Source organism: Hibiscus syriacus, unplaced genomic scaffold (genome assembly GCF_006381635.1).
Source record: "Hibiscus syriacus cultivar Baekdansim isolate YM2019G1 unplaced genomic scaffold, ASM638163v2 tig00109971_pilon, whole genome shotgun sequence".
Lineage (NCBI taxonomy): Eukaryota > Viridiplantae > Streptophyta > Magnoliopsida > Malvales > Malvaceae > Hibiscus > Hibiscus syriacus.
Window position 1 is genome coordinate 695,577 of NW_024062542.1, and position 11,628 is coordinate 707,204.

The following is an 11,628-nucleotide window of genomic DNA, read 5'->3' on the forward strand; positions in this document are numbered from 1 at the left end:
GGCTTCGCTATTTCCCTGCAAAAATCATTTATGAATCAGAGTTTAAACTTAAAAATATCAAAATGCAAGACCACGGACTGTGTTTTGAAAAAAAAAATGTTAATCTAAACATACTTAAAGCAATCAACGACTTTCTAGTATTCAATCAATCAAAATTTTCCCATTTTATATGAACAACTTGGTTGATAAATAAAGTGAAGAACATGCTAGTAAATTGAAACATGAAAGTTGAGTGGAAAGGAATTACTTGCACGAATTCGTTTAGATCCTCTGTTTTGGACGTCTGGCTCACCATCTACTTCCTTGTTATCTTCATCTACTGCTGCATCTTCATTACCTTGTCCTCTTCTATCTTCTTTTGACCCATATGCCCTGAGAATATACACCTATGGAACAAAAGTGTGAGCATAGTTAACAACTTCTACCCTGTAATCGTGAGCTGAAAGACAATATTCAAGAATAGAGTAAGAAATTATGGTAGTCTTATAGGAGCTGATCGGTGTTCAAGCACGAAATAGATGTTCACCTTAAATTCAGTGGGAGCTACCATCTGGAATACTAAAGCATCCCCATCTACTAGATTATGGTCAACTGCAAACCCTCTCCTACCAGCGCTAAGACCATTCTTTCCACCAAGGTATTTGGCTTCAAACTCCTCCCCTTCTTCATCCACCAAAGTCACTGTCACGTCATGATGAGGCAGGTTTTTCTTGCAGAATTGGAGTGGGAAACCCTATTCAATATGTCACAATCCAAAATGTTGTTTCATTTCCTTATTTAACAAAAACCAAAGGATTAAGAAAAAAATGAAAGAGTTGGAATGCAATGCTACGATCTTACTAGCCAAAACCCTCCAGTTACATGTGATTGGAGCATGGGCTTCACAAAACTCGGATACTGGGATTCTAAAGAAGATTCAAGTTGGTCTGCTCTTTCAATCGCATAAGCTCTTTCTTCAGCAGAAGCATAAACTCGATTAAACAAATCTCTCCGGCTGTGTCCTCGGCTGATGCTTCTGAAATAATAAACAATATAAGGCTGAAATAATCTAACAAAGTAAGAAACTCCACTCAAACACACACAATAATATATATGAATTATCCGGTCATAGCTTAACCTTCCAAGTCTCTCCAAAGGTTCAATACTTCAATAGGGACCTGCCATGCCAACCATAAAGAAATTGTGTCATCAGTTATGCCACATTGTCATTCAAACATTAACAATAGGCTACATAGACTTGCAAATTGCATAGCCGCATAGGTTGGATTAGTTTTGAGTCAAATCAATTAGGGTTTAAGGCTTGATTCATCAATCCAGTTCATTGCAGGCTCGGAACATTTCAAATTCTGAACTTATCATATTGAATTCAAGTAGCAACAAAGAAAAACATTGTAAAATACCCTTGTACACCGATAAAAGCATTTTTGGAAATGGATAATAGAAATCAAAGATTTAAATTACAGTTGCGGCAACATTTTAGCTGTATTTTATTTATTGTGGTCACAAACTTAACGGATGATATTGTGATCATTACGAATATCTCGGTCGTAATAAATTTAATTGTAGCAGTGAATTGTTGAATTTTTTTCCAATTTTACCGTGACAGAACAATAGCAAGAATAGGGACTGTTATTAGCCGTTACCATTATATTGCGGCTACAATCCACCATTTTGGATGTGATTCTACTTTATTCTGCTATTTTAAAAAATAACAATTTCGAACAATGCTACTACTGCTATGTAGCAGTGCTACTACTATTATATAGCGATCCTTATTTTGATAGCAGACCGCTACGTAAATGTATGAATTAGTATCATTCATCACTAGTTTACGACAGTTGACAAAAACCTTGAAGGTAATTTTGTAAATCGCATCTCAGAGATAGCTTACGTCTTTGTAGTTTGATTTGGGATTGTCTGCAACGCGACTAGACCTTCTCACCGCTGTTAGCTCCGCACACTTTCGAAGCTTCCAAGGCTTCCCCTGCATCATTCAGTGGACTAAGAAAATAACACTCTATAATCGAGAGACTATTTATAATTTTTAATAGTCGAATGACTTAATATGACAGTATTGTATGGTCGATAAACCATTTGTATACTTTGCCCTTATTATTATATGACTCGGACTCAATGGTATGTGAGGTCCTGAAATTCTTTATTAAAAAATCTAATGTGGCACTCGAACTATTATTGTATTTAATATGATCCTCAAATTCAACTTGATTCTTTTGACCTTTATAATCAATGATGGTCCATAAATTTATAAATGGAAGTCAAAAGTTTTAAACTAATTTTTCAACATGATAGGTATGTAAAATTTTTTATTCTTTCTTTCCTTAATATATTGAACTATATTTACTAACTAATCTAAAATAATGGGTATGTTATGATGCTGATGTGGCAATTCACGTTTGCTAACATGCTATTCATATTGACCTAAGACATAAGTAAAAAGATACCGAAAATAATTAAGGATAAATTATATGGTATTTTTTATGTTTTTCGGTCTGTCTGATTTTGGTTGTTGATTTAGAAAAAAGAGTCATTTTGATCCTTCACATTATCGGTCCGTACGATTTTACTCCATCGACCATTAATTCTCATTAACTCATTAACGAAAGCTTGACTTAACAATTAATCACAAGGTATGCATGTATCCCAACAAGAATTTAGGGTTTTTTTATTTAGCTCATTAGGGTAAGTCAATATTTATTTTGGGATCTACGTCATTTTCTATAGTGTTATTGGAACTCATCACGCCGAGGTGACAGTTCCAAAAAAAATTATTCGAACTCGTCACACTGATGTGATGAGTTCGAATAAAAAATATTTTTTTTAAAAAATTTATCACATCAAGGTAAAAAGTTATAATAAAAAAATATTTTTATTTAAACTCTTCACACCGACGTGACGAGTTTCATGTCACTGTAGAAAAGACCATAGATCACAAAATAAATATTGACTTGTCCTAATGGGCTAAATAAAAAAAACCCTAAACCCTTACTGGGCTAAATCAGGCCGGATTTGAAGAGAAAATTAATCCCTGCAGCAAAATCAGATGATACAACAGCAAACAGAAATATGGATCGGTCATTCAAACAGCCACCCAAAGTTCAATTCAGATACCTAATTGAATTAAACATTTAAATACTATCAAATTACACCTTCAAATTAAATTCATGTTCAAAATATTAGATTTTAAATTTATTATTTGCACTTATCTAAACCCAAAAAATGTTAATTAAAACGTTTAAAACACTAATAAAAAACTATTTTTATATGCTTGTAAATAAAAAAGGGCAATACATGTTTAGTACCTCAACTATCATTTTTGATCCGTTTTAGTCACTTAACTACTTATTTCAAAATCATACTTAATGTCACGTTTTTGTTTTATTATGGTCACCCACGGTTAAAAAATTAACAGAACTACTGACATGACATTTCTTTTTCGATGATTACGTTGCATTATCTTATGATGAGACATCAATATCATCGTTAAAATTTTTATGATGGTGACCAAAGTGAAACAAAAACTAAACATTTGGTATGATTTTAATAAAAATAATTAGGTGACTAAAATGTAACAAAAGTGATGGTCGAAGCACTAAATGTTTAGTTTAACCTAGAAAAAAGTGTAAAAGAGGGGGACTCGATTAACAAGTGTCTGCTGCATTTGTTTAGAAAGTTATGGATAAGATATTTGTGGAGAAAGTGGAAACAAAAGAATAGTGTCGTCACAAATTTCATACTTCCATGAAAAATTTGAGACAAAGGACACTTTGTTTGTTTCATATTATTGATGTCAAATACTATTCTAAATTTTCCAATTGCCACGTAATTAGTTAAATAAAAAAAATTAGAGTTTAACATTCTAATTTTATGGAACAAACATTTTATAAGAGGCGTGTATTACGGTTGAAAATTTTAAAGATTAAAGTTAAAAAAAAGTATCGAAGTGATAATGAAATATACTACGATCATTTTATTTTTTGTTAATTTTTTAAGGAAAATAATAAAAATATTTTAGATTTAATTTCACATGTTCCCATTTTCGTTCTTTAAAATAAGTATTGAATCGTTGTAATTCTTAAAGGTCACAGGTACAATTACCAGCGACCTAAAGGGTGATTGAGTGAGTGTTTATTATCAAATTGTTAAAAACACTCAGAACATATACTACTTTATAATCCTCTTACCTTAATAAAAATAAATAAAATTAGTTTTTAATCAGATACGTTTTAATAAAAAAATGTAATCTCTATTATAATTTTATTAATCTTGATTTATATATATATATATATATATATATATATATATATATATATATATCATATTGTCATATGTTTTAGAAGATAGATGATATTATTATCTCTTTTAGGGGGAGTTTGGATGGGAGAATGTGGGATTCACATGGCAATGGAATCCACATTACCCTCGTTTGGTTAGCTGGGAATCTCATTCCCGGTAATGTAACATTACTAACAGTGAATGTATATTATCGGGAATGTCATTACCTCATTTTTCTTAAGTATTGTTGGATTACCGGTATTTTGGACTAAAATGCCCTTACTTTTTTTCTTTAAAATATCTTTTTTCTGTCGTTAAATAATAAAAATTCTACGAATGTTAAATTACAAATTTATCCTTAAACTATTTTAGATTTACAAAAAAAAAATCTATAATTAAAATTTTATATGAAGTTCAGGGTTAAAATAAAATTTTATGTTTTCATTAAACCTTTTTATATTTTCAATTTTGTAAAAAATTATATAAATTTTATGAATTTAAATTTTTTAAAGAAAATATATAAATATTTTCCAATTTGTTAAAAAAACAAATATATAATAAGGATAATTTGGTCAAATATACATTCCAATAATCTTTTATTCCTTTAACCAAATACAATAATCTTACATTCCTGTTAAACCAACCAAACACAAAATACAACATTCTCAGTAATCATATTCCCTGATAATCTTACATTCCGTGAACCAAACGCACCCTTAAATTTTCTTTGTAAATCGTACCTTTAATGTCACTCCACTTAACGAAATCTCAAGAGGAATTCTTCTATTGATTTGAAGTTTCTAAATTCATAAAAGTCTTTAGTGATTTGTATCTTTCGACTAGTCGCAATCTTTTAAAGTGGACTCTAATAAACTTGCGTAATTTATCATAAACAAATCTATTACATGACAGTTGTATCTATTTGATATGTCAGTCTACATATAGTCATTATAATCTTAAATTTTACACCAATATTATGAGTCATTAAATAAGTCATCATATATAGATAAAAAAAATGAATGTTGAACTCTCGTTATTAACTTCTCCCCTTACATTAGACATCATTTTCTTCTTTTCATCATAATCATCAATTACGATTTTTCATTCAAACCATGAATCATCAATAATCGAAATATTTTTATCAACAAATATCAAAATATTTGATGAAACTAATAGAAAATAGAGAAATCATAGAAAAGGGGGAAAGAAACACATGGAAAGGGAAGAAATTCCCTTTTTCATTAATTGGCAACATTCTTTGTATCCCCATACCACTATCATAATCGGTAGTTCTGTTGTACGTCAACCTTAATATACGAATAAGAAAAACCTTATCGAAAATATTAATATTTGTTTAACATTTTCGGTAAAGTGTTACCTAAAACATTATTTTTTTATCAGAAATATTAATTTCTCTACTTAATTTTCGGTATAAAAAATAACATTTTAAGTAGCGCCTAGAAAAAATAATGTTTTAAGTAGTATTTTATCGAAAATATTAAATATTTTAAGTAACGTCCAATATTAATATTTTCGATCAAAAAATAATATTTTAAATAATGTATTATAAAAAAAATTTAAAAATATTAATATTTTCAACAACGGTTTATCTTAATTGTATATTAAAATTGTGGTACCTTAACATCCCACAATAATCACTCTTCACACTGGCTGCCACAAAAATTAAGGCGCGTCAGATCCAAAGCAAACAACCTTTACTCCACCATCGCACGTGCAACCCTCCCTCCCTCTAATTAATAAATTGTTGCGTTATCTTGTATTTTATTCGCTTATATTTCTTCAACCTTCCAGTACCCAAAGGGTAGGCTATTATTTTGACACGACTGTACGTCAGAAAAAACCATTAGGGGAATTTACTCTAATTATGTCTATATTTAGGTGACGTTTGATTCGTTGGAATATTTATGAAGGAATTGAAATCTGTGAATGAATTAGAATCTGTCATATTTATTTGATTCGCAGACATGTTAGATGAATTTGATTTCAGTAATATAAAATGACATAATTACCCTTCTTGTTTTTTTACTTTATTTTAGTTTGTTTTACAACTTACATGTAGTAATATATTATAAAAAATTAAAAATATTAAATATTAAATATTTATTTTATTGATTGATTATTCATTTCAATAAATTATAAAAATCATGTTAATAAACATTATAAGTTAAAATCATCGCAATTAAAATATGTTAATAAGTTACCAAAAGATAGAGCAATATTTCGAAACATTCCAATCGGAGTATGTTAATTAGTTACCAAAAAATATATCAAAAACTATTTTTATTTAATATATAAATTAGAAACCCGACCCAACACGACATAAAATAATAAAAAAATTATTTTTATTCAATAAAAATATTAACTTTATTGAAAAAAAATATATAGATGGGTATTATTGTAATTATTCCTAAATATATAAGGTAAAATTATATATTTTTTCGGGTCGGTCAGGTTTTTTCACCCTAAACCCGAACCCGAATATCACACTTAAAAAAACCGGACCCGACTTAACCCGAATATCGCACTTAAAAAACTCGACCCGACCCGAACAAAATAAAGTTTCACCCGACCCGACCCGAATATATGAATTAGAAATCCGACCCGACCCGAAATAATAAAAAATTATTTTTATTCAATAAAAACATTGACTTAATTGAAAAAAATATATATAGAGGGGTATTATTGTAATTATTCATAAATATATAAGGTAAAATTATATATATTTTCGGGTCGGGTATTTTTCACCCTAAACCCGAACTCGACCCGACCCGAATATCACACTTAAAAAAACCGATCCGACCCAACCAAAATAAAGTTTCACCCGACCCGACCCGAATATATGAATTAGAAACCCGACCCGACCCGAAATAAAAAAAATATTTTTATTCAATATATGTATAAGTTACCAAAAGATTGATGAGGGTAGTATAGTCAAATTTGAATTCCCTCCAACAAGGGAATTGAATTCTATCCATTCTTGCATGGAATTCACTTTCCCTAATTTGATGGAAAGTTGAAGCCACGAGAGATTCCAATTCCATTGGAAAACTTGAACCAAACATGGGAAAGTGGTGGAATTGGATTCTAATTCCCCCCAATTCCAAGGGATTCTATTTAATCAAATGCCAGCTTAGGGATGGGCATAGCACCGAACCCGACAGATTATGATCCGACTTGATCCGATTAGATCGGGTTTAAAAAAATAATTGGGTTTGGGTCAGGTCAGGTTGGATTTTTTTAAAATGTGATGTTCGAGTCGGGTTAGATTCGGGTTTAGGGAAAAAAATATCCGACCCGACCTGACCCGGATTTTTTTACCTTATATATTTAAAAATAATTACAATAATACCCTTCTATATATTATTTTTTTCAATTAAATCACTGTTTTGATTAAATAAAAATAATATTTATTATTATTTTGGGTCGGGTCGGATCAGATTCAGATTTTATTTAAAAAAATCAGATCGGTTTGAGTCGGGTGAAGGGTATATATTTTCGGTTCGGGTCAGATCAAAGAAAGGATATAAAATTTTCGGATTAGGTCAAGTTGACCCAAACCCGTACCATGTCCATCCCTATATACATTGTACCTGTTTGCTTTGTTTCCGGCACTTTCTCCTCCACTCTTGCTTTTCTTTAATCATCGGCTATGGCTGCTTCTTTTATATGGACGAGATCATTCTCTAAATTATTTTAAAAATATTACTTATATTATATCATCCTAGATAATAAGGGGGTGTTTGGTTCAAGAATTGTGGGATTCCCATGGGAATCTCACATTCCCATTTTTGGTTGGTCGGAAATCTCATTCCCGGTAATGTTTTATTACTAATAATAGATTTTTTTGGATATATTATCGGGAATGTCATTACCTCTCTTCCCTTAGGTATTGTAACATTATCGGCATTTTGGACTAAAATGCCCTTAAATTTTTATTTTTTTTCAAAAATATCATTCTTCTGTCATTGAATAATAAAAATTCTACGAAGGTTAAATTACAAATTTATCCTTAAATTATTTTAGATTTACAAAAAAAATCTATAATTAAAATTTTATATGAAGTTCAGGGTTAAATTTTTTTTACCCTTTCATTAAATCTTTTTTATATTTTTAATTTTGTAAAAAAAATTATATAAATATTATGAATTTAATTTTTTAAAGAAAATATATAAATATTTTACAATTTGTAATATTATACAAATATATAATAAGGACAATTTAGTCAAATATACATTCTAATAATCTTTTATTCCTTTAACCAAACACAGTAATCTTATATTCCTGCTAAACCAACCAAACACAAAATACAACATTCCCAGTAATCATATTCCCTAGTAATCTTTTATTCTCACTGATAATCTTACATTCCGTGAATCAAACGCACAATGAGAGTTTCATCTTGTTATTTGCGATTTTAAAAAGGGTGATTGATAAAACACGTTTTCGTTTTACGCGCCACTCTTACTTAACATGCAGAAATATTTTTAAAAAGTACATAATTGAGAGTTCTAGTATAAATTTAATTAAGACAATTAATGAAAATATTTATGCATATACTATCTTTGTCTAAATGTACGTTGTGTGATTGACATGTTTTATGTATTGGAAAATTAATTAATATAGAGTCTTAATGTAATAAATAAGATATCTCAATTTAAAAATATTCCGGTTCTAGTGACAAATATATATGTACCTTAACATGGGCACATGTCAACCGTGAAATTTAAATTTATTTATGTTATTTTTTATTTTATTAATTGTATTAATCTTAAAATTTTTATTTATACTATTATTATATACGTGTTAATCCTCAAATATGTTTAGATGCATATATGTTTATACATATTCGGTCGCCATTCGCGAAAAGCTAATATTTATATACGGAACATGCAATCATGAAACCCCCTTGGTATTTCCTTTTATCCCCCTCATCAAAAGAATCGACTTTTCCCTAGCTTTTTCTAATGTATTATTTTGCACCCATTTCATGTAATCAATAACACCAATGATAACCATCGTCTGTTCAGTTGCATTAAAAAAATTATCTTTTATTAATAAAATGAATAAAAAATTAACATAAAATGAGAAGCTAAAGGTGTTCACTTTCTTTTAAAAGGAAAGGTACAAGATTTTAGCCTATTAAAGGTGAAAGTTTTCTATGTGATTTTCCGCATACAGAAACTTCAATCGATTGACATGAAAGTTCACTCATTTGTGTAGAATCAAAATTAGTTTACCTTTATTCTCATATGTAATGGGAGTAAGGCGGAGATAGAATAATAGACTGCTCCCAACGACAGATTCAGAATAACTTTCGTAAGAGACCTCCGAATTATAAAATATTTTTCGTGAGACTCTATCTCACGACCGAAGGTTAACCAATACTTAAAAAAGATTACCATAAAGTTTAAATCTCAAAAGAATAACCTGTTCTTTATTATACAATAAAGTGCTTCTTAATGGTCCCAGCTGGGTAACGTGAAGGGATCATGTCCTCCATTTTATTGGACAATTTCTTGTTTACCAAAATAGTTTTCACTATTTATATAAAAGTAGTATTTATATAACAAAAGAAAGCTGCAGAAAAGGGAAAGGCTAAAGAAGCCAATGAAAGCTCAAACAAAAAACACATTTTAGTTATATAACCAAAAATCCTCATAAATGGCCGCCAATTCCTAAACAAGGAAACTATTACTGACAGTTACTATGACAAAATCAAATAAAGGTAAAAAAGTAGTAGTAAATTCTTTATTTTTTGCCGAAGGATTCTCACAATAAGCTTCTTTGGGATATTCTTGAATTAAACAGTGGCTAGAAATGTACAAAACTAGCGACTTAAAGCCAATCAGATACCGCCACGTCATCGTCCTCCTCCTGTGTCTGTCTTCTTCAGGGTTTTGGCTTTAGACGAAGCCACTGGTATCGGCCGTCGAGAGGCACATCCTTGACGATATCGTAATTGTACCTGTGGAAATTACAGATATTGAATATGTTTGTTTGTTAGATATTGAGATTCTTGTTGATAATGTCCTTATCCTGCGCACCTAACGGAAGAGAATGAGACAACAAGCTTACTTCTCTGCAAACCGTTTTTGCTCGTACTTTTCGGAGACGGAGAAAAACTCGTCGATCTCGGCTTGCGAAGGCATCTTCGGCGGCTTTTTCGCAGGCGATTCCATTTCGTCTGAGTCGCCACAAAGCTCGCTTAAGGGAGTTGCTTCTCTGCTGAAAAAGAAAAGAAGAAAGCAAAAGAGAGGAGATTATAAAAACGGAGAGTTAAGGGAAACGATTCGGTTTTTGACCTCTTAATGAATAGAAACGTTGTAGTAATTAATGGAAGAATTAGTGAAAATTAACCTGAACTTGTTGATGTTGGTGCACGTTGAGATTTCAGTTTCAAAACTCTTTGGCTGCAAAAAAAAACGCATTCATGAACTATGATTAGGTAATTATTTTGCATATATAACGAATGTTTAAAAGCGATCAATTGAAAACTCACGCGGAACGACAATATTTTCCTTCATTTTTCTCTTCTCAGCAACCAAACGAGGAAACGAGAAAAAAAAGGAAAAAATGAACGAAATATAAGTTCGAAATTCACCTCTAGATCTACAATTCTCAAGTTATCCTTGAGAATATCACATGACTCATTGCTCGAACAACGAGAAGCTGATGAATCGCCGGAGAAGAGATTGGAACACATATCTCCGGCCTGTACCCCACAAGAATCCGAGGAAGTGGCCAAGTTAATAGGCTGGTTCTGCGAATTTGAAGGAATACGAGGGTTTTCGAGTTCAATGTCCGGTGATATTAACTCCAATTCTTGCAATTCACGAGGACCAACGGCTTTTCTTCTCTTTGATAATGATAAGCTCGTGCTTGAAGCTTCCAGTTCAGCTGTTTCTGCACTTCGTTTACAGTTCCTCAATGAATCACCCATTTTTTTCTTCAATACTCTGAGTTTACTTTCTTTTTGTGCGTGTTGGTTTTACAATTTCTGGGGTTTAAACGAAGGAGAGAATATTAAAAAGGGCATCGAGAGAGAAGATGAAGCATTCTCAGCCGTTGATATTCTAAACGGTTGAGATTTGATTTTTCCCTCTTTTTTCTTCTGTTACTGTGTGGGATGTACGTAGTCCTTACTCCGTTATTTGTGTCACCGTAACCGGGGACCCCAACGACGCCGTTATCACCTAACTCTTTTACTTGCACGTGAAAAAAAACCCTAAAAACAATTTTGCAAAGCCTTTGAAATTGACAGTATATTAGCATTTTAAAATATTTTATTATTAATTCTGGGTGATAAACATGGAA

The 11,628-nt window shown here is 30.9% G+C and overlaps 2 protein-coding genes across 3 annotated transcripts; both read right to left on the reverse strand.

The window, feature by feature from the left end:
* Positions 1 to 7: 7 nt before the first annotated feature.
* LOC120211199 (B3 domain-containing protein At3g19184-like) lies at positions 8 to 1,184 on the reverse strand. The gene is made up of 5 exons (XM_039209797.1): positions 1,118 to 1,184; positions 841 to 1,015; positions 527 to 733; positions 248 to 386; positions 8 to 15 (listed from the first exon to the last, which is right to left on the reverse strand). The coding sequence occupies exons 2-5, from the start codon at positions 874 to 876 to the stop codon at positions 8 to 10; spliced, it is 390 nt and encodes a 129-aa protein (XP_039065728.1). The 5' UTR covers positions 877 to 1,015; positions 1,118 to 1,184.
* An 8,927-nt stretch (positions 1,185 to 10,111) lies between these two features.
* LOC120211192 (cyclin-dependent kinase inhibitor 7-like) lies at positions 10,112 to 11,288 on the reverse strand. 2 transcript variants are annotated; one of them, XM_039209794.1, is made up of 4 exons: positions 10,916 to 11,288; positions 10,672 to 10,724; positions 10,390 to 10,539; positions 10,112 to 10,279 (listed from the first exon to the last, which is right to left on the reverse strand). In XM_039209794.1, exons 1-4 carry the CDS (start codon positions 11,252 to 11,254, stop codon positions 10,204 to 10,206), a joined length of 618 nt encoding a protein of 205 aa, XP_039065725.1. In that variant the 5' UTR covers positions 11,255 to 11,288; the 3' UTR covers positions 10,112 to 10,203. The 2 variants fall into 2 exon arrangements, with proteins under 2 accessions (XP_039065725.1, XP_039065726.1); XM_039209795.1 differs by having other exon boundaries at positions 10,116 to 10,279; positions 10,390 to 10,536.
* Positions 11,289 to 11,628: the final 340 nt, after the last annotated feature.

What these genes read in the sequence shown, in the direction of transcription:
- LOC120211199 (XM_039209797.1), bottom strand. Translation starts at nt 876, where the DNA reads ATGCTCCAATCACATGTAACTGGAGGGTTTTGGCTA. An exon ending in TAACTGGAGGGTTTTGGCTA is followed by an intron (nt 734 to 840) that starts GTAAGATCGTAG and finishes CATATTGAATAG; the next exon opens with GGTTTCCCACTCCAATTCTG. An exon ending in TAGCTCCCACTGAATTTAAG is followed by an intron (nt 387 to 526) that starts GTGAACATCTAT and finishes TTTGTTCCATAG; the next exon opens with GTGTATATTCTCAGGGCATA.
- LOC120211192 (XM_039209794.1), bottom strand. Translation starts at nt 11,254, where the DNA reads ATGGGTGATTCATTGAGGAACTGTAAACGAAGTGCAGAAACAGCTGAA. An exon ending in ACCAACATCAACAAGTTCAG is followed by an intron (nt 10,540 to 10,671) that starts GTTAATTTTCAC and finishes TTTCTTTTTCAG; the next exon opens with CAGAGAAGCAACTCCCTTAA. An exon ending in CAAAAACGGTTTGCAGAGAA is followed by an intron (nt 10,280 to 10,389) that starts GTAAGCTTGTTG and finishes TAATTTCCACAG; the next exon opens with GTACAATTACGATATCGTCA.